The sequence below is a fragment of the Carcharodon carcharias genome, assembly GCF_017639515.1.
Source record: "Carcharodon carcharias isolate sCarCar2 chromosome 27 unlocalized genomic scaffold, sCarCar2.pri SUPER_27_unloc_1, whole genome shotgun sequence".
NCBI classification, from domain to species: domain Eukaryota; kingdom Metazoa; phylum Chordata; class Chondrichthyes; order Lamniformes; family Lamnidae; genus Carcharodon; species Carcharodon carcharias.
The window spans coordinates 2,828,379-2,851,033 of NW_024470624.1; the positions used below are offsets into that span (position 1 = coordinate 2,828,379).

The window sequence follows — 22,655 nt, forward strand, 5'->3', positions numbered from 1 at the left end:
GGTAAAGTGGGAGGATCGGAGGGTTTCTTTCTGCTGGACTGGCCGGTCTCACGACTTTGCTTCCATTGGGCTGATGCTCTTCGAGCCTGGGAGTGCACATTTCCACTGAAATGATCCACAAAAGCTGATGAAGGACATTTATTTAATCCTGGATAGTAAATGCTGCTCGTCCAGTTTGTGTTGGGCTTCTCGGGAACATTGCAGCAGACCGAGGACAGAAATGTGAGCATAAAAGCAAGGTGATGAATTATAATGGCAACAACTGGAAGGTCAGGGTCATGCTTGTGGACTGAGCAGAGGTGTTCCACAAAGAGGGCAGCGAGCAGGGGACAGATGAATTAAAGAGAAACCATTTGGGTCCAGAACATTGTGCACATCCTTTTACTCTGGTTATCTTTGATCCTCAAGTAATTTTCTGTTTGATTTTTAACCATGCTCTGTTTCATTAATAAACTTTTATCAGTAAAAATATTTGATTTTTCTGGACTTTTCATGACTAGATTTCTGCACTTTAGGGAAAGTGGATGAGAGGGGTTGGCAGGCTCTTTAACAGAAATTGAGTCCCTCTAAGCTAATTGGCAAAGGTGCCAGAGGGGGAGATGAGATTTTATTTTTGACACATCGATATTTGAAAATGGGGGTCAGGGAGTCAATTAACTCTTTATCCCTTTTCCAAACTCTGAAATGATTCACAGTGATAACCCATATTGGTGACAGTGGTTAGAATTGATTCAGTATAAATAAGACCTGACACATCCTCATGTCTGAGCAGTAGTATCAAAGTGCAGCAGCATTACCATTACACTCTGGGTAGAAGCACCATCTCCACGTAAATGCTCCCTGGTCTGCCCCAGATGCCATGGCACCAGTCAATGCAATATGTAAAACCTCTACAAATCTCTGTGCTCGGGGAATCCCTTCTGATAGTTTTTACATCACAAAGTCTATGGAGACTGATTTAACCCAATCATTGCCGAGCTAACATTTGAACAGACCAATTACAAAACCTGTCATTGAACCATCTGTACCCACCCAAGCCACATCAAACTCTCAAACAATTGGCTTCCCACGCTCCGTCCCCAGTACAGGGAGTCAGCATTCCCATGCCAAGCAGTGAAAACGTGGTGGCCTTGACACCCAGGTGTCGTCTAGGATTCAAGACACTCTTGTTTTCTCTGTCCTCTGGGAGGTGTTCATCTCCCTGTTCCCACATTGCAAGTCATCTGTTCTCAGCTCTGCCAGATTTCTGCTGAAGTTTGGCCCCTTTTACAACTTTCAGATCAATAAAACATTTGGTCGATGAAGACCCAAACCACAATTTCCCATCCTGTCACCTGTCAACCATCCTCTCCCAGAGAGTAAACACAACAGGAATAAAAACAGGAGAAGTATAACAATAAAATTAAAAATAAATGCACAGCCTGTCATACTTTTTAATCAAATGTTCACTAATTAGCAACAAATCCTGAAGTAGGGGTTCCCGCAGGATTCTTACAGTCCACACCTTGTGAGGGAGAACTCTCTCTCCGACCCTTCACTCAATTTCACTCTGTTATTTTCCAGTTCTGCTCTGGCCCCGCCTGGAGTAACATCTACTCAAACTTTTCTTCTCCTGAAGGAGTGCTGTGAGTTCTAGGTTACTAGTACATAAGGACATATGCTTCAAGCAACAGATCAAGCCTGGACGTAAAAGATTCTCCAGCTCTCTCCTTACCCCTGTCTAACTTGTGGACAGTTCTCACTCAGTATTATTTTTCCCAAGCCCTTCATTGTTCCAATCCATTATTTTATCAGTTTTACTTTAATTTTGCTCACTTTGTGACCTTGACCAGTATGTTTAATTCTATCTTGACTGTTTTAAAGTCAGTTTCTCTCTGGAGTGTGTGTCAGTGCCTTGATGATGTCAAAATGTTCTCTCTGGCTGCATTAACCATTTGATATCAGGCTGTTTATCAAGTAGCTGTGTATGTTTGGGACCCATTTCTCAGTGCATTTCACCAGGAGTTTACACGTTAATTGATTCACATGTAACAAATCGCATCTGCACACTCACACTGGTATTCAAATAACTTGTCACATATTCTGAACTTTCAGCTGCTCTTATGAAAATTTCAACAAGGATGTCGACCTCGAGATCTTTGCTTATTTCTCCCTATATGGTCCTGATATTTCAGGTGTTCGCCAGGCTGTCAAATGTGGTTTTCTTTTTTTTAAAATATCATTGTCAAAGGAAACAAATAATTTCCAAGATATCAAATTCTTCATCTGATCTCCACTTTCTTGCTTTTCACTAGAATGTAGGTGGAAACCAGATTGATATATTCCACTGAACGACCAAGATGAGTTATTCCAATTCCTTTACTGTCCAGTACAATATATTCATAATATTTTCAAAACAGAAATTCAACATTCACATTTGATGTCAGGCATGAACATATTTTATTTTCGATGTCAAACTGGGATTGTTCTCCTTGGAGCAAAGGAGGTTGAGGGGAGATTTGATAGAGGTGTACAAGATTATGACAGGATGAGAGAAGGTGGACAAAGAAAAGCTGTTCCCATTCGCTGATGGTACAAGGACGAGGGGGACAGATTTCAGGTTTTGGGCAGGAGATGTAGGGGGATGTAAGGAGGAATATTTTTACACAGTGAGTGGTAATGTCCTGGAACTCGCTGCCTTTGAGTGTGGGGGAAAGAGAGGAGATGAGCGAAATTGAAACAAAATTGGATGGGCACTACAGGTAAATAAAGCTGCCAGTCTACGGGGATATCACAAAGCAATGGGACTGACTGGTTTGCTCTATATGGAGCTACCATGGACTCGATAGACAGAATGGCCCCATTTTCTTCCCTAATGACTCAATGATCTAAAGAGAACAATTGTAGCTACTGCAATCTCTCCAAATAACTGAAGTCCCTCATCTCTGGTGCCATTCTCGTAAATCTCCTCTGCTCCCTCTCTAAGAACTTCACATCTTTCCAAAAGTGTGGGGCCAAGATATAGGTTGCATTCTAGAACGATAGAATTGAAGAGCAGGGAGGTTATGTTCAACTTGTTTCGAACCATGGTTAGACTACACTGGGAGTACTGTCAACATTTGTCATCTCCATTTAGAAAAAGGAAATAGAGGCACTGGAGAAGGGGCAACAAAGATTCACAAGCATAATTCCAGAACCAGAGCATTTAACCCTCAGGAAAGGCTGGGGCTGCCTTTGTCTAGAAAAGAGAAGACTGAAGGGTGACCTGATGAATGTCTTTAAGATGATGAAGGGGATCAATAAACCAATAGGGATTTCATGAGAAACCCCTTTACCCAGCGAGTTGTGAGAATGTGGAACTCGCTACCACAGCGAGTGGTTGAGGTGAATAGCATGAATACATTTAAGGGGAAGCTAGATACATACATGAGGGATAAACGAATAGAAGGATATGCTGATGGGGGGGAGATGAAGAGGGGTGGGTGGAGGCTCATGTGGAGCATAAATACTGACAGAGACCAATTGAGCCGACTGGCCTGGCCCTGTGCTGTAGTTTCAATGGAACAAAGACAAATGTACTTATTTTAGATCTACCTCCAGTTGTAAGAAAAGCATTATTTACTGTCTAGGATAAAATAAATGTACTTCATCAGCTTTTGTGGATTATTTCAGTGGAAATGTGCACTCCAAGGCTCAAAGAGCATCAGCCCACTGGAAGCAAAGTCCTGAGGCCGGCCAGCCCAGCAGAAAGAAACCCACTGACCCTCCCACTTCACCAACTGTCAGAATGAACATGGTCCAGTCCTGGATGTGATTAACAGCAGCAATAACAGCAGAATCCAAACCCTGCAATCACTTGTGAACTCGCTGGTGTCGCAGGAGGTTGCTTGACTGATTGAAGCCCTTCCCACACACAGGGCAGATGAACGGCCTTTCCCCTGTGTGAACTCGCTGGTGAGTCAGTAGGCTGGATGAATCTCTGAATCCCTTCCCACACTCAGAGCAGGTGAACGGCCTCTCCCCAGTGTGAACTCGCTGATGTGTCCGCAGGCCAGATGAATCACTGAATGCCTTCCCACACGTAGAGCAGGTGAATGGTCTTTCCCCAGTGTGAACTCGTCGGTGTGTCTGCAGGTTTGATAACTGAGTGAATCCCTTCCCGCACTCAGAGCAGGTGAATGGCCTCTCCCCGGTGTGAGTGCGTCGGTGAATTTTCAGCTTAGATGGGGATCTGAATCCCTTCCCACACTCAGAGCAGGTGAACGGTCTCTCACCGGTGTGAACTAGGTTGTGCGACATTATGTTGGATAAATGACTGAAACCCTTTCCACACACAGAGCAGGTGAACGGCCTCTCTCCGGTGTGACTGCGTCTATGAATTTCCAGCTCAGATGGGCATCTGAATCCCTTCCCACAGTCCCCGCATTTCCACGGTTTCTCCATGGTGCAGGTGTCTTTGTGTCTCTCCAGGTCCAACGGTCAGTAGAAGCCTCGTTCACGCACAGAACATGTACAATGTCTCTCCTTACTGTGAATGGTGATTTTTTTTTAGTCTGTGTAACTGGTGAAAGCTCTTTTCACAGTCAGTGCACTGGAACACTCTCACTCAGGTGTGTGTGTCTCGGTGCTTTTCCAGTCACACACACATTTAAAACTGATTGAGGCTGACAGAGCAGACAAGCATTTCTCCTTCTAGATTCAAAGGCTGGTGATATTCAGGTCCTGATGAAATGGGTTGCTCTATCAGATCTTGATGTGATGTTTACATGAGATTTCTGTCTGCAAATCGTCCCCTTCTGATATACTGTAAAAGGAGTTTACAAAATTCATCACTGTCAATACAGGATAGAAATTCAGAAACAACAATTCTAGTCTGTGTGGAACATTCTTTCCTCTCTCATTCCCCAAAAGCTTAAAATCTCCATCCCTCACACTTTCCCTCCATTCTCACTCTGCTACACCCTCCCAATTCTCCTGGTGCCGATTCATGCTCATCAAAAGATGCATGCTCACCGATTCCTGTCCAAGACTTGAAAATCCTCATAGGAGTATATTTACTGGTGAGAGATACAGGGACAATGCGAGGAAGAACTTTATTTATGTAGCGCATGGTCACAATCTTGGACTTAAGTTGCCAAATGGACTTTTTCTGTGTTGTAATGAATGTAAGGCTGGAAATATATAAGGTAGCTACAGTACTATATTACAAGACTAGAAATAATAAAAGAACTTGATGACACAGCCAAAGATATATTGAATATGTACGTACCTACATATATTAAAAGACTAGAAATAATAATAAATGTATTTTATTCCTGAACGATTAATAATGTATCTTAAATGTCCCATATAGCAACACCAGACATCTACTACAAAAGTAGGGAGGTCATGTTTGAGTTGCATAGAATCTTGGCGAGGCTACAGCTGGAGTACTGTGTGCAGTTCTGGTCGCCACATTATAGGAAGGTTGTGATTGCATTGGAAGGGGTGCACAGGAGATTCAACAGGATGTTGCCTGGGATGAAACATTTAAGTTATGAAAAGAGTTTGGATAGATTTGGGTTGTTTTCGTTGGAGAAGAGAAGACTGAGGGGCAACCTGATCGAGGTGTACAAGATTATGAGGGGCATGGACAGGGTGGATAGGGAGCAGCTGTTCCCCTGGGTTGAAGGGTTAGTCACAAGGGGACATAAATTCAAGGTGAGGGGCAGGAGGTTTAGGGAGGATGCGAGGAAAAACCTTTTTACCCAGAGGGTGGTGAAGGTCTGGAATGCACTGTCTGGGAGGGTGGAGGCCGGTTGCCTCACATCCTTTAAAAAATACGTGGATGAGCACTTGGCATGTCATAACATTCAAGGCTTTGGGCCAAATGCTGGTAAATGGGATTAGGTAGGTAGGTCAGGTGTTTCTCATATCGGTGCAGACTCAATGGACCAAAGGGTCTCTTCTGCATTGAGATTCTGTGTGTGGGATATCTCCGACCTATATTAATTTACTGTGCCCTTAAATGTTAGCCATCTCCTGGGGAAATCACCCCTTTAATTGTGAACATAAGGAAAGAAGCCATCCTTTTAGCCAGACAAATAAATGTGTCAAGCTGAGGGAGCAAAGCATGTCAATGTCTTTAAGAGAGAGAGACCTGGGCCAACCTTTCCAGAGTCTGCACCCTCCCTGGATCCGCTTCCTTTCCAAAACAAAAACAGCCTGGAAAAACTCAGCAGGTCTGACAACATCTGCAGAGAGGAATACAGTTAACATTTCGGGACCAAATGACTCTTCATCAGAACTAAGGAAAAATAGAAAAGAGGAGAGGTGAAATATAAGCTGCTTTAAGCGGGGAGGGGGGGATTGGGACAGGTAGAGCTAGATAGAGGGCCAGTGATAGGTGGAGATAGCCAAAAGATGTCGTAGACAAAAGAACAAAGAGGTGTTGATAGTGGTGATATTAGCTGAGAAATGAGGTCATTAAGGGTAGAAAGCAGGACAAGCAAGGTAAAGATAGTCCTAGTGGGGGCGGGGTGGGGGGAAGGGATCGAAATTGGCTAAAAGGTAGAGATAAAACAATGGATGGAAATACATTTAAAAATAACCGAAATAGGTGCGAAAAGAAAAATCTATATAAATTATTGGAAAAAAGTGGATCGGAAAGGGGGTGGGGATGGGGGAGAGAGATCATGATCCAAAGTTGTTGAACTTAATATTCAGTCCGGAAGGCAGTAAAGTGCCTAGTCGGAAGATGAGGTGCTGTTCCTCCAGCGCTGTTCCCTTCAGTTCCTGTAAGTCAACAATTTACCCCCAGAATGAGAAAAGAAATGGAAAGGGGGAGAAAAGAAAGTGTTTTACTCACAGATGTTGGACACAGGAGGAAGTTTTAGTCTGTGAAGCTCCATCTGCATTCACACAAGACGCGCGCTCTGATTGACTGCAGGACCAGAGTCCTTCCGGTCCTCCAACTCTTCCCATTGGTCAACCCACCACATGCAGACAATGGGGCAGCGGAAGCCGTCGTGCCAGTGGGAGACACTTTGAACCCATTGCGCAACTGTTGGCCAATGGGAAACGTCATTCTCTGCACATGCGCAGCTTCCCCTCTCCCTTGGACATGCGCAGTCCCGGCCCGGCCGTCCGCTCGGCGGATAGAGCGGTTTCCCCAGCGCGGGTGGATTGTGGGAGCTGCCACCGCCATGACTCATCTGGAGGCCAGTCTCCAAACTCCTGGGACTGGGATGGAAAGTGGGGATGGGGGGCGCAGTGACCCCGCCCTGACACAAAGTACATGTGGGTAGTGACTGGATGTGATTGTGACAGCCCCTTAGCAAAACAGTTTTTTAACTTCAGGTGTAAAGATTTACACACAAGGGTGATATATTGGGGAGGGGAATAGGTGAGTGTGAAACTGAATCCGAGAGTCAGCACCTTCAGGGGAGGGAAACTGGGGGAGAACAGGAGGGAGTATGTGGGGGACGGAGATTTAGGGTGTGAAAGGGTGAAACATGTTCAATGTGCACCAGAATTATCAATTCTGAATTTCTCTCCTGTACCAACAGTGAGGATTTAATGACATGAACCCGATAGCACCCGTCCATACCCTGAAAGTTCTCTATGAAGTCAGCCCTCAGCCTTCTCTTTTCTGGGGAAAAAGTTCTCTACCTGTTCAATACATCCTGTAACTGAAACACTCTCAGTTTTGGGATCATCCTTGTGAATCTTTCTTGCACTTTTTCAAGGTCCTCCCTATACTTTAAAGAAAAACGGACACCCAGAACGGTTTACAATATTCCAAGTGTGGTCTAACCAAGGCCCGATACAAGTTTAACCTGACATCTCTGCTTTTCAATGCTATTTCTCTAGAAATTAACAACATATATGGGTCCCACAATTCAGGAAGGATGTTAAGGCCTTGGAAAGGGTGCAGGGATTTAGTATGGAGACAGGAATGAGGAACATCAGCGATGTGAATACACTGGAGAGGCTGAGGTTGTTCTCCTTAAAGCTGTGAAGGCTAAGAGGAGATTTGATAGAGGTGTTCAAGATCAACGGTTTACATCGATGAAATAAAAAGGAACTGTTTCCACTGACAAAAGGGTTGTTAACCAGAGGACACAGATTGAAGGTGATTGACATAAAAGCCAGAGGGGAAATGAGGTAAATAAATCTTTACACAGTGAAGTGTTGTGATCCAGAATGCACTGCCTCAAAGGCTAGTGGAAGCAGATTCAACAAAGGGAATTTGAATAAACCCTGGAAGGGGACTAGTTTTCAGGGCTCATGGGGAAAGGGCAGGAAAGTGGGACTAATGGAGAAGCTTTTTCAAAGAGACAGCACAGGCACGATGGGCTGAGTGGCCTCATTCTGTGCTGTGTTATTTTGTGATCACAGATAAATAAATGTTTGTCTGCAATATGTATAGTGATGTCAATGATGCCTGCAATTCCCTTTTTTTAATTTTCGGAATTTTATCCCTTTCCTTCTAATCTGGTTTTAGAAAAAGCGAACAAAAACAAATCACTTTCAGTACATTGAGCAGCCCCGATGTCTATTCTCTGCCATCATTACACAGGGGGAAAAGGGCTGGATTCTCAGACCATCAAGATAAGGCATCCTCTTTCAATGGCCACTTTCCACAATGGATTATATCTCCTCTTCAGATACTGATCCAATTCTCTGCTGAAAACCATGAGTGAATCTGCCTCCACCAGCCCCTCAGACACTGTATTCCAGATCCAAGCCACTCGCTGTGGAATAAAGTTTCTCCTTGTGTTGCTATTGCTTCTTTTTCCGATCATCTTAAACTAATGTCACCTGGGTATCGCTCCTTCCACCTGTGGGAACAGATTCACTGATTCATCCAACCTGCTGAAGCATCAGCAAGTCCACACTGGGGAGAGGCAATTCACCTGCCCCAAGTGTGGGAAAGGATTCAGTAATTCATCCGAACTTAAAAACCACAAGGCAGTTCACACTGGGGAGAGACCCTTCACCTGTTCTGAGTGTGGGAAGAGATTTATTGTTTCATCCACTCTGCTGTGACACTAAGGAGTTCACACTGGGGAGTGACTGTTCACCTGCTCCAAATGTGGGAAGGGATTCACTCAGTTATCCAGCCCACAGACACACAAATAGGTTCACACTGGAGATAGGCCATTTACCTGCCCTGTGTGTGAGAAGGGATTCACTCAGTTATCAAACCTGCAGACACATAAGCAGGTTCACACTGTGGAGAGGCCATCTAGCTGTTCTGAGTGTGGGAAGGGATTCACTCAGTCAACCATCCTGCTGAGACACCAGCAAGTTTACAATTGATTCCAGGGATTGGATTCTGCTGTTATTGCTGCTGAAATGATTCACAAAAGCTGATGAAGGCCATTTATTTTATCCTGGATAGTAAACAGTGTTTTCCCTATCACTGCAGGTAGATCTAAAATAAATACTGAAAGTGTTGTAAAAACTCAGCGGGTCTGGTACTATGTATGTAGAGAGAAACAGAGTTAACGTTTTGAATCCAATATGAATCTTCCTCAGAACTTCAGAGAGGGAGAAATGTGATGGGTTTGATGCTGTTGAGAAAGGGGGGAGGGTCCGGTAGAACAAAAGGGAAAGTCAGGGATTGGTTAGAGGGCAGACGAGATTAAATAACAAAATATCATGGAACAAAAGGCAATGGGAGAGGTAATGGTTGTGGTAAAGAAACAAAGCATTGGTCCAGGGAAAGTGTGAATGGCAGAATAAAGGTCAGCTCTGTCTGAAAGCAAAAACATGAAAACAAGATGCAGAATGGCACTTAGCAAAAATACACTCAAAATGGAGGACAGAGTTGACGGTCTGAAGTTTTTGAACTCAATGTTGAGTCCAGATGGCTGTAAAATGCCTCATCGGAGGATGAGGTGCTGTTTGTCCAGCTTGTGTTGGGCTTCTCGGGAACATTGTAGCAGGCCGAGGACAGAAATGTGAGCATGAGAGCAAAGTGGTGAATTATAATGGCAGCAACTGGAAGGTCAGGGTCATGCTTGTGGACTGAGCGGAGATGTTCCACAAAGAGGGCAGCGAACAGGGGACAGATGAATTAAAGAGAAACCATTTGGGTCCAGAACATTGTGCATATCCTTTTATTCTGGTTGTCTTTGATCCTCAAATTATTTTCTATTTTTTTTAAACCATGTTCTGTTTCATGATAAACTTTTATCAGTAATAATATCTGATTTTTCTGGGCTTTTGATGATTAGATTTGTACACTTTAGGGAAAGTGGGTGAGAGGATTTGGCAGGCTCTTTAACAGAAAGTGAGTCCCTCTAAGGTAATTGGCAAAGGAGCCAGAAGGGGAGATGAGATTTATGTTTTGACACAGCGAGTTGTTCTGATCCACCTGAAAGCAGATTCAATAGTATCTTTCCAAAGGGTAAATACTGGAAGGGGAAGCATTTGTAGACCTGTGGGGAAAGAGCAGAGCAGTTGGTCACACACCAGCTGCACATTCGGAGAATGGAAGCCCTTCCGGTAGACAGAATTGGCCGCTTGTTGCCACGGAGATCTGAGTGCCACGTGAGTGCAGTTGATGGCACCCTGCACCTGTGGGAAATCCAAAATCTGGGCAAACCCAATCGTTCTCGTAACCTGGCTCTCCTGGTCTCAGATGAACTGCACAAAGGTTTGTGCCCTCGCGAAGATAGCGGCCATGTCAGGGATCTGTGACCAAGAATGTAGGAGTTGTGAACACTCCCTGGGAACCATGCGCAGGCCTGCAGGATGAATCAGAGTCCTTTCAAAGAGATGGCAGGGGCACGATGGGCTGAATGGACTCCTTCTGCAGCCTGTGAATCTGAGCCTCCTGCTTTTGTGCAGGTTAAAATGGACAGATTTCATTTCAGCTTTTTCCCTGTATCTGTATTTAAAGAGACAGGCTTCTGTTCAGCTCTGAGTGACTGATATAACAATGTCTCCATTCCTCTGTATATTTAAACATGGAACAAAGCCTTGCAGGGCCGATCATAGTGAACAGCCTTCCTGTAGCTCTCTCTGGACACAGCAAGAAAGTGTTTGACTGCTTAACAATAGCACCGTCCCCTGAAAATAATTCAAACACCACATCAAAATCAACCTGCATTTAGATTGCACTTTTAATGGAATAAAAGTTCCCAGGGAGCTTCACAGGAGCGATTATCAAACCAGATCTGACACTGAGCCACATAGAGATATTAGGTCAGGTGACCAAAAGCTCGGACAAAGAGGCAGATTTTAAGGAGAATCTTAAAGGAGGAAAGTGAAGGAGGGAGTCAGAGAGGTTTAGGGAGGGAATTCCCGAGTTTGGGACACAAGCAGCTGAAGACACGGCCGCCAATGGTGGAGCGATTAAAATCAGGGATACTCCAGAATGAGAGGAGCACAGATATTTCAGAGGGTTGTAGGGATGGAGGAGATTACAGAGATGGGGAGAGGCGAGATCCTGGAGGGATTTGAAAAGAAAGGGCCCGATTTTAACTCATTCAAAATCCCATTCACTTTTACAGAGGTAAAATCGGGCCCAAGGAGGAGAATTTTAAAATGGAGGCATTGCTTGAGTGGGAGCCACTGTCAGTCGGTGAGCACAGGGGGTGACAGGTGAATGGACTGAGTGTGAGTAGGGACACTTTATTTGCAGATTAACAGAGTAAGCACTGTAGTTGAATCAATGTGATTAACGGATGGAATTGAATTAATTAAGGGTCAGATTAAAAATATCATGATAACCCAGCAACAGCTCGGTCTGCTTAAACAGAACAGGGTTACACCCACCGTCCAATATTAGAGGCGGCTGTGGCTGTTGGACGCCTAGTTTCACTGACAAGCTGACAAGCCCACAGCTTCGGAGAACGAGTCTACCAGGGTATGTCTCTAAAGCCTCCTCACAACACATTGCCTGGTTAGCTCCCAGCTGAGAGAATTCTTGCTGCGTTTCAGGATGCTCTCTTCCTTCTGGCTTGGTCAGTTGTGGGGGGATCTGCCTCCTGCAGTGTTCACGTGTGCATTCATTGGGCTCTGGTTCCCCGGCCCCACCCCCACTCTAATCTCACTGGCTTCCATCCCTCATCGACCCAACCCTGTGCAGAGTGCAGCAAACACAGGAGGTGGAGATCAGCCATGAGCTAACTGAGTGGCAGAGGAGGTCCCCTTCCTAATCTTCCCAGGCTGCGTTTTTTAATGGGGACTGGGACCTGTTCTAATGTTTGTCTCTCTCTCTCCTCTCAAAGATTTGATCGGGTTTACATAAAGCTTTCCCATCTCATTTACACATCAAACCCATTTCATCCCCATTTTATTGACCTGATCCAGGCTCGACTTGCTGATTAACTAAACCCCTTCTCACCTTCCAGGTCTGAATAATAAACAGCAGATGTTCCAGGTTAAACAGGCTTTTTTTTGGGTCCCTCCCAGCTATTGGTCATTTTATCCAGATATCAGAAGGAAATTGGATGGGCACTTGAGGGAACTAAACTTGCAGGGGTGCAGGGTTATAACTGGAAAATGGGACTGACTATATTGTTAAAAAGAGGGTCAGCAAGGACTTGATGTGTGGAATGGCCTCCTACTCTGCCTTAATGACTCTATGACTCTCTTTCCAATTCCTGTAGAGACCGATAACTTATTAAATGAAAGGAATCCCCACAACACCAATGGAAAGAAAACCAATGGACAAGATTTCACCTTTTAAAACTTTTACTCTAATAAACCAACTGAAATAAACACAAACATTAATTAACAGGCGATGGATATTTCAAAGAAAAGGGTAAATTTCACTTTAAATAATCGATAAAACAAAGATACACTTCAGGTTGTTATTAACACCCACATTACGTCCTGCACACATGTTGCACCATGGGCAATCTCACAGTCTTTCCAATTGCCCTCCCTCTGTCGGATCTCTCACTTCCCACTCAATGGATTTGGCCCTGGAGTCACGTTCACTGGCACCATTATTCTACCTGAGGTCCCTGAATACGGTGAACACCAACAAAGTGCACGCCTACAAATGCTCTCCCTCTTCAGTCATGACAGTCCTGATGTCACAGAATCCCCAGAGACTCCCTTCTTCAACCCCTTTAAAAGGTCTGGTTTGCTCTGGCAAAACAAATAGAAGCCAGGGGTCTTTTCCAATCCACAACTCCCTGCTCTCGTCTTCAGTTCTCTGCTCTCTGTCCTTTCCAACTGTATAACACGCAGGGTATCACAGTCCCTACTCTATTCCGAGAGCCCTGCTTCAACACCAGGTTCTGTTTTGAACTACTGCTTTTTTTCTTGACTGTGTCTGTCATTTGCCCCTGTAACTGAAGCTGCTTCAGCAGGGCTCAAACTGTAATTCAATCTGCAATTTGCTGTCTATTTACTCTTGGCTTCTGAGCTGTTCATTCCGGTATGACCGCATGGGCATTTCTTGAAATTAATGACCTCAGAACCAGGAAATCAATGACTTCTCCCTCAGAAAAATCCCCAGTTTCATTTTGGGTTTAAAGGGGACATTGCCCGAGAAAAAACATCCTTTTCCCAAGGTACGTGGGTCATCACATGCTCCTCCCACACCCCATCCCTGAAAAACCTGACTGAAGTAAGGAAGTTTTCACAATACTTTTCAAACTATAACACATTTTAACATGATAAACACTGTAACAACTACCTTTTTACACACTGTAAAGATAATGTTTTCCCTTTGTCACATTTTACAATTAAACATATCACCTTGGGAACATTATAAGCTTAACTCATAACAAAACCAACCAGCTGAGGGAGGGCGGTAGGTGGTAATCAGCAGGAGGTTTCCTTGCCCATGTTTGACCTGCTGCCATGAGACTTCATGGGGTCTGGAGTCGATGTTGAGAATTCCCAGGGCAATTCCCTCCTGACTAGCAAAGCTATGAACCAAGTGCTGATAAACTGTCGGTGTGACATTAGTCATCTCAATTTCTCTGTTCCTCTCACCCATTCTAACCTGTCTCTCTCTGAACTTACTGCACTCCGTTCCCTCAGGTCCAACCCTGACATTGTCATAAAACCCGCTGACAAGGGTGGTGCTGTTGTTGTCTGGCGCACTGACCTCTACCTCGCGGAGGCTGAGCGTCAACTCACAGACACTTCCTCCTACCTCTCCCTGGACCATGACCCAACCACTGAACATCAAGCCATTGTTTCCAGGACTGTCACTGACCTCATCTCCTCTGGAGATCTTCCTTCCACAGCTTCCAACCTGATAGCTGCCCAACCTCAGACGGCCCGCTTCTACCTCCTACCCAAAACCCACAAACAGGACTGTCCCGGCAGACCGATCGTGTCAGCCTGTTCCTGCCCCACGGAACTCATTTCTCGTTATCTTGACTCCCTTCTCTCTCCCCTTGTCCAGTCCCTTCCCACCTACATCCGTGATTCCTCTGACACCTTATGTCACATCAACAATTTCCAGTGCCCTGGCCCCAACCGTCTCCTCTTCACCATGGACATCCAATCCCTCTACACCTCCATCCCCCACAAGGATGGTCTGAGGGCTCTCCACTTCTTCCTCGAACAGAGGCCTGAACAATCCCCATCCACCACTACTCTCCTCTGTCTGGCTGAACTTGTTCTCACACTGAGCAATTTCTCCATTAACTCCTCTCACTTCCTCCAAATAAAAGGTGTGGCTATGGGTACCCGCATGGGCCCCAGCTATGCCTGTCTCTTTATGGGGTATGTGGAACATTCCTTGTTCCAGTCCTACTCCGGCCCCCTTCCACAACTCTTTCTCTGGTACATTGATGATTACTTCGGTGATGCTTCATGCTCTCGTCAGGACCTGGAAAAATTTATTAATTTTGCTTCCAATCTCCACCCTTACATCATTTTCAAATGGTCCATCTCTGACACTTCCCTTCCCTTCCTTGACCTCTCTGTCTCAATTTCTGGTGATAGACTGTCCAACAATATCCATTACAAGCCTACCGACTCCCACAGCTACCTCGACTACAGCTCCTCACACCCGCTTCCTGTAAGGACTCCATCCCATTCTCTCAGTTCCTTCGCCTCCGTCGCATCTGTTCTGATGATGCCACTTTCAAAAACCGTTCATCTGACATGTCCTCCTTCTTCCTTAACCGAAGTTTCCCATCCACGGTCGTTGACAGGGCCCTCAACCATGTCCGGCCCATCTCCTGCGCATCCGCCCTCACGCCTTCTCCTCCGTCCCAGAAACATGATAGGGTCCCCCTTGTCCTCACTTATCACCCCACCAGCCTCCGCATTCAAAGGATCATCCTCCGCCATTTCCGCCAACTCCAGCATGATGCCACCACCAAACACATGTTCCCTTTACCCCCCGGCAGCATTCCATAAGGATCGTTCCCTCCGTTACAACCTGGTCCACTCCTCCATCACCCCCTACTCCTCAACTCCCTCCCATGGCACCTTCCCATGCAAACGCAGAAGATGCAACACCTGCCCCTTCACTTCCTCTCTCCTCACCGTCCAAACACTCCTTTCAAGTAAAGCATCATTACACTTGCACTTCCCTCAACTTAGTCTACTGCATTCGCAGACTAGGTAACCGCTTTGCAGAACACCTTCGGTCTGTCCGTAAGCATTACCCAGACCTCCCTGTCGCTTGCCATTTTAACACTCCACCCTGCTCTCTTGCCCACATGTCTGTCCTTGGCTTGCTGCATTGTTCCAGTGAAGCTCAACGCAAACTGGAGGAACAGCACCTCATCTTCCGACCAGGCACTTTACAGCCTTCCAGACTGAATATTGAGTTCAACAACTTTAGATCATGAACTCCCTCCTCCATCCCCACCCCCTTTCCGTTTCTTTCCCCTCCTTTTTGTTTTTTCCAATAATTTATATAGATTTTTCTTTTCCCACCTATTTCCATTATTTTTAAATATATTTCCACCCATCATTTATCTCTACCTTTTTGGTCTTTTAGTATTCCTTCACCCCACCCCCACTAGAGCTATCTGTACCTTGTCTGTCCTGCTTTCTACTCTTAATTGGCACATTCCTTTAGATAATATCACCAACTTCAACACCTCTTTGTCCTTTTGTCTGTGACATCTTTTGGTTATCTTCACCTATTACTGGCTGTTTGTCCCAACAACACCCCCCACCCCCCTTAAACCAGCTTATATTTCACCCCTTTCCTATTTTAACTTAGTTCTGTTGAAGGGTCATGAGGACTCGAATTGTCAACTGTGCTCTTCTCTGCCGATGCTTCCTGACCTGCTGAGTTTTTCCAGGTATTTCTGTTTCTGTTTTTGTTTTGGATTTCCAGCATCCGCAGTTTTTTTTGCTTTTATGCTGGTAAATGGGATTAGGTAGGTTGGTCAGCTGTTTCTCACTGTTGGTGCAGACTCAATGGGCCGAAGGGCCTCTTGTGCACTGTGTGGTTCTGTGACTGTATACCACTGTGCCACCTTCTCTGCTGTGCCTGTCCTGCCGGAGGGACAGGACATACCCGGGGGTGGTTTTGGTGGTGTCTGGCACATTATCTGTAAGGAATGATTCCGTGAGAGTGACCATGTCAGGCTGTTGCTTCACTAGTCTGTGAGACAGCTCTCCCAATTTTGGCTCTAGCCTCAGATGTAAGGAGGACTTTGCAGGGTCGACAGGGCTGGGTTTGCAGTTGTCGTTTCCAGTGCCTCGGTCGATGCTGGGTGGTCCGTCTGGTTTCATTCCTTTTCATTGACTCTTTAGCGATTTGATACAACCGAGTGACTCGCGAGGCCAGAGTCAACCACATTACTGCAGATCTGGATTCACATGTCGGCCAGACCAGGTAAGGATGGCAGATTTCCTTCCCTAAAGGACATTAATGAACCAAATGGGTTTTTACAACAATCAACAATGGTTTGTTTCATGGTCCAGATTTTTATTGAATTGAAATTTCACCATCTGCTGTGTCCTGTTTTGAACTTGGACCCCCTGAGCATTACCCTGGGTGCTTGGATTCCCAGTCCAGTGACACTAACACTCGCCACCCCCTCCCCCTATTTATATGGCTAATCCAGTTCAGTTTCTGGTCAATGATGATCCCCAGGATGCTGACAGGGAAGCTCAAAACTTCTGCTCCTCTTAGTGAAGGCCTGACAGTGCTCGGTACTGGAGAAAATGGCTTTTCCATAACTCCCACTGCTGGTCTCTCTGTGGGTCCTTGAGGCAGGGACTGCTCACCAGGTACAGTCACCGTTACCTCTGTCCAGCGCCTCCTTCAGGACATGGTCAGGGACAGCTCACCAGGTACAGTCATAGTTACCTCTCTCCAGCGCCTCCTTCAGGACAGGGACAGGGACTGCTCACCTGGTACAGTCATTGTTACCTCTCTCCAGTGTCTCCTTCAGGACAGGGACTGCTCACCAGGTAGAGTCACTGTCACCTCTCTCCAGCGCCTCCCTTCAGGACAGGAACAGGGACTGCTCACCAGGTACAGTCACCGTTACATCTCTCCAGCGCCTCCTTCAGGATAGGGACAGGGACTGCTCACCAGGTACAGTCATCGTTACCTCTCTCCAGCATCTCCTTCAGGACAGGGACTGCTCACCAGGTACAGTCACTGTCACCTCTCTCCAGCACCTCCCTTCAGGACAGGGACAGGGACTGCTCACCAGGTAGAGTCATCATTACCTCTCTCCAGCGCCTCCTTCAGGACAGGGACTGCTCACCAGGTACAGTCACCATTACATCTCTCCAGCGCCTCCTTCAGGATAGGGACAGGGACTGCTCACCAGGTACAGTCATCGTTACCTCTCTCCAGCGCCTCCTTCAGGACAGGGACAGGGAATGCTCACCAGGTACAGTCATCATTACCTCTCTTCAGAGCCTTCTTTTCTGCCAGTTTCTTATGAGCTACTTTCAGAGTTTTCTTCACTCTGTGGTTCCTTCGCTAACACCGATCTGTTTTTTACATCGATGTCTCACTTGCTGCCACCATTTTCGGAGATGTGTCCTTCGATCTCAGAGTCTCAGCCTGGGACGTGGTTAGCAGACGGACTGTAGACATACTCTAGTATCTGCTAAACACTTAGTTATTAGTACTACATCCAAACAGGTTACAGAGAAGGCACGTTGTTCCGAGGCACGATTCCAACCTCTCTCTCTCAGAGAGAGAGTCCAACACGTGACTGACTGATGTCAGTGGTACATCATTATATGTCATACATTAGCATATCCCATCTGTTAACCCTTTCTACTACAGTTTGATCATGGATGTGACAAACAGCAGCAAGAACAGCAGAATCAAATTCATGAATCACTTGTGAACCCACTGGTGTCTCAGCAGGTTGGATACCTGAGTGAAGCCCTTCCCATACTCAGAGCAGGTGAATGGCCTCTCCTCGGTGTGAACTCGCTGGTGTGTCAGAAGGTGGGATGAATCACTGAATCGCTTCCCACACTCAGAGCAGATGAAGGGCCTCTCCTCAGTGTGAACTCATCGGTGTTTCTGCAGTGCAGATAAATCAGTGAATCCCTTCCCACGTTCAGAACAGGTGAAAGGCCTCTCTCCGGTATGAACTCGTCGGTGTGTCAGCAGTTGGGATGACTGACTGAATCTCTTCCCACACTCAGAGGAGGTGAACGGCCTCGCCCCAGTGTGAACTCCCTGGTATGTTAGCAATTGGGATGAATGAGTGAAACCCTTCCCACACTGAGAACAGGTGAACAGCCTCTCCCCAGTGTGAACTCTTCTGTGTGTCAGAAGGTGGGATAACTGACTGAATTCCTGCCCACACTCAGAGCAGGTGAATGGCCTCTCCCCGGTGTGAACTCGCTGGTGTGTCTGCAGGCTGGATAACTGAGTGAATCCCTTCCCACAATCAGAGCAGGTGAACAGCCTCTCCCCACTGTCAATTCTCTGGTGTCTCCGCAGAGTAGACGAACGGCTGAATCCCTTCCCTCATTCATTGCAGTTGAATGGCCTTTCTCCAGTGTGAACTCGCTGGTGCATCAGCAGGTTGGATGAATCACTGAATCTCTTCCCACACTCAGAGCAGGTCGATGAGTTTCCAGTGCAGATAGGGTCTGGAATCTCTTCCCACAGTCCCCACATTTCCATGGTTTCTCCATGGTGCGGGTGTCCTTGTGTCTCTCCAGGTTCAATGATCAATTGAAGCCTCATCTACAGACAGTCTCTCCTCGCTGTGAATAGGGCAATGTTTTTTCAGTCTGTGTTACTGGTTAAAGCTCTTTCCACAGTCAGAGCACAGGAACACTCTTTCTTGGGTGTGTGTGTCTCAGTGCTTTTCCAGTCCCAGTGATGTTAAAGCCTTTTAAGCAGACAGAACAGACAAACACTTCTCCTTCCACGTTCAAAGGCTGATGATATTCAGGTCCTAATAAATCAAGCGACTCTGTCAAATCTTGACATGACAATTGGTTTGAGATTTCTGTTGCAAATCCTCCCCTTTGAATATCCTGTAAAAGGAGTTTACAAAAGTCCTCACTGTCAGTACAGGATAGAAATTCAGAACAGACAATTCTAGTTTCTGTGGACCATTCTTTCCTCTCTTACCCCAACAGTCATTCCAGACACTCTTCCACCATTTTCTGGACCTAACATTCATGCTCCCAGTTCTCCTGAAGGTGCTGATTCATGCTGATGTACAGATCCATACATACAAATGCACAAACATACGAACATATGAATTAGGAGCAGGAGTTGGCCACTTGCCCCCTCAAGCTTGCTCCACATTCAATAAGATCATGGCTGATTCTAATGTAACCTCAACCTCACATTACTGCCCACCCCCAATAACCTTTCACCCCCTTGTTAATCAAGAATCTATCTAGCTGTGCCTTAAAAATATTCAAAGACTCTGCTTCTACCACCTTTTGAGGAAGAGAGTTCCAAAGTCTCACAACCCTCTGAGAGAAAAATTTCTCCTCAGCTCTGTCTGAAATGAGCGACCCCTTATTTTTAAAGAGTTTTTTTAAAGACCCCGAGTTGAAGATTCACCCACAAGAGGAAACATCGTCTCCACTTCTACCCTGCCAAGACCCCTCAGGATTTTAAAGGTTTCAATTAAGGCGCCTATTACTCTTCTAAATTCCAGTGGAAACAAGCCTAACTTGTCCAGCCTTTCCTCATAAGACAATTCGCCCATTCCTGGTATTAGTCAAGTGAACTTTCTCTGAATTGCTTCTAATGCATTTACATCTTTCTTGAAATAAGGAAACCAGCACTGTACACAGTACTCCAGATGTGGTCTCACCAGTGCCCTGTACTACTGATGCATAGGCTCCCTACTTTTGTAATCAATTCCCCTCACAATAAATGATAACATTCTATCAGCTTTCCTAATTGTTTGTTGTGTCTGTATATTACCTTTTGTGATTCATGCACTGGAACACCCAGATCCCTCTAAATTTCAGAGCTCTGCAATTTTTCACCTTTTTATTCTTCCTGTCAAAATGAATGATTTCACATTTGCCCACATTATACTCCATTTACCAGATCAGTGCCCACTCACTTGACTTATATCTGTCACTTTGTAGCCTCCTTACATCCACACTACATTTTACTTTCCTAACTTTGTGTCGTCAGCAAATTTAGCCACAATTTCTTTGGTCCCTTTATCCAATTCATTTATATAAATTGGAAAAAGTTGAGGCCCCAGCACTGATCCCTGTGGCACACCACTCGTCACATCCTGCCAACCAGAAAAAAACCCATTTATGCCAACTTCCTGTTAGCTAACCAATCTTCAATCCATGCCAATATGTTACCTCCTACACCGTGAGCTTTTATTTTCTGCAATAACCCTTGATGTGGCACTTTATCAAATACCTTCTGGAAATCTAAGTACAGGACATCCACCGGTTCCCTTTATCCATAGCACAAGTGGCTCCTTCAAAAGACCCTAATAAATTGTTTGAACATGATTTCAATTTTACAAAACCATATCAACTCTGCCTGATTTCCTTGAATTTTTCCAAGTGCCCTGCTATAACATCTTTAATAATAGCTTCTAGCATTTTCCCAATGACAGATATATAGTCACTGCTTCATGTCATGGACACAGAGATCTGAAAATCCTTGTGCAGTCTGCTAGCCATATATATGTGTATATACTGGACCATAAATGTGTGTAATATACACGATACTACTTGATCAGAGATACAGAGGGGATGCATGGAAGCACATAATTTAGCAGCGAGTTGTAATGACCTGTAAGGGTGCTGGAAGGGGAGATGATCAATGATGTAAAAATAAAATTGTACGGTCACTTGAAGGAAATAAACTTACAGGGGAAGGGGGTTGTCTGGATTGTTATACAGAGAGTCGGCCATAGACTCACATTGCTGAATGGACTCCTTCTGTGCTGTAATGACTCTATGACTGGAAATTTATAACGTAGCTACAGGACTATATTACAAGACTAGAAATAAAAATCAATTAAATGTATTACAGACCCATAAATAATATATCTAATATGTATCATATAACAACACTAGACATATTTCTATCCTATATTATTTTACTGTCCCCTTTAAATGTCAGCCATCTCCGAGGGAAACCACCCCTCTCATTGTGAACAGTAGGAAAGAGACCATCCTTTTAGCCAGACAAATAAATGTGTCAAACTGAGGGAACAAAGGATGTCAATGTCTTTAAGACAGAGAGAGAGACCTGGGCCAACCTTTCCAGAGTCTGCACCCTCCCTGGATTCACTTCCTTTCCCTTCAGTTCCTGAAAGTCAACAATTTCCCCCCAGAATGAGAAAATAAATGGAAAGGGGGAGAAAAGAAAGTGTTTTACTCACAGATGTTGGACACAGGAGGAAGTTTTAGTCTGTGTGAAGCTCAAACTTCATTCACACAAAGCTCTGATGGGCTGCAGGACCAGAGTCCTTCCGGTCCTCCACCCCTTCCTATTCGTCCATCCCTCAACATGACGAGCAGTCTGGGGGGGCGGGCGGGAGGGCGGGGGTGGATTCTCCACGCACACGCGCAGCTTCGCTTCTCTTTCGGACATGCACAGTCCCAGGCCGCCCGCCTGCGCGGCAGATAGAGCGGCTTCCCCAGCGTGGGGGCTTGTGGGACCCGGGGATCGCCATTAATCACCCGGAGCCCAGTTTCCAAACTCCTGGGACTGGGATGGAAAGTGGGGGTGGGGGGCGCAGTGACCCCGCCCTGACACAAAGTACATGTGGGTAGTCACTGGATTTGATTGTGACGCCCCCCTTAGCAAAACAGTTTAACTTCAGGTGTAAAGATTTAGACACCTGGGTGACGTATTGGGGACGGCAAAAGGTGAGTGTGAAACTGAACCCGAGAGTCAGCACCTTCATGGAGGAGAATTGGGGAAAAAGCAGGAGGAGAATAGTCGGATGAATTAGATACAATCAATAGGGAGGAGGGAATGTCTGGCACGCAGAGATTTATAGCTCGAGAGGTGGCGGGATAATGGCATTGTCAGTGGACTGTTATTCCAGAGACCCTGGGTAATTCTCTGGGACCTGAGTTCAAATGCCACCATGGCAGCTGGCAAAACTTAAATTCAACGAATACCTGGAGTTTAAGGTTTGATGATGACAGTGAAACCATTGCCGATTGTTGCAAAAACCCTTCTGATTCCATAAGGAAATATGCTGTCCTTACCCAGTCTGGCCGACATGTGTCTCCAGACCCGAGCAATGTGGTTGACTCTTAAATGCCTTCTGAACAAGGGCAATTTGGGATGAGCCACC

General features: G+C 45.6%; 1 protein-coding gene across 1 annotated transcript; it reads right to left on the reverse strand.

Moving 5' to 3' along the window:
• Positions 1–2,340: 2,340 nt before the first annotated feature.
• LOC121273664 (zinc finger protein 239-like) lies at positions 2,341–21,764 on the reverse strand. Its single transcript, XM_041180820.1, has 2 exons — positions 21,729–21,764; positions 2,341–4,783 (listed from the first exon to the last, which is right to left on the reverse strand). Exon 2 carries the CDS (start codon positions 4,420–4,422, stop codon positions 3,832–3,834), a length of 591 nt encoding a protein of 196 aa, XP_041036754.1. The 5' UTR covers positions 4,423–4,783; positions 21,729–21,764; the 3' UTR covers positions 2,341–3,831.
• Positions 21,765–22,655: the final 891 nt, after the last annotated feature.

Bases quoted from the DNA above. Each gene is read 5' to 3' on its own strand.
- LOC121273664 (XM_041180820.1), bottom strand. From the start codon at position 4,422: ATGGAGAAACCGTGGAAATGCGGGGACTGTGGGAAGGGATTCAGATGC.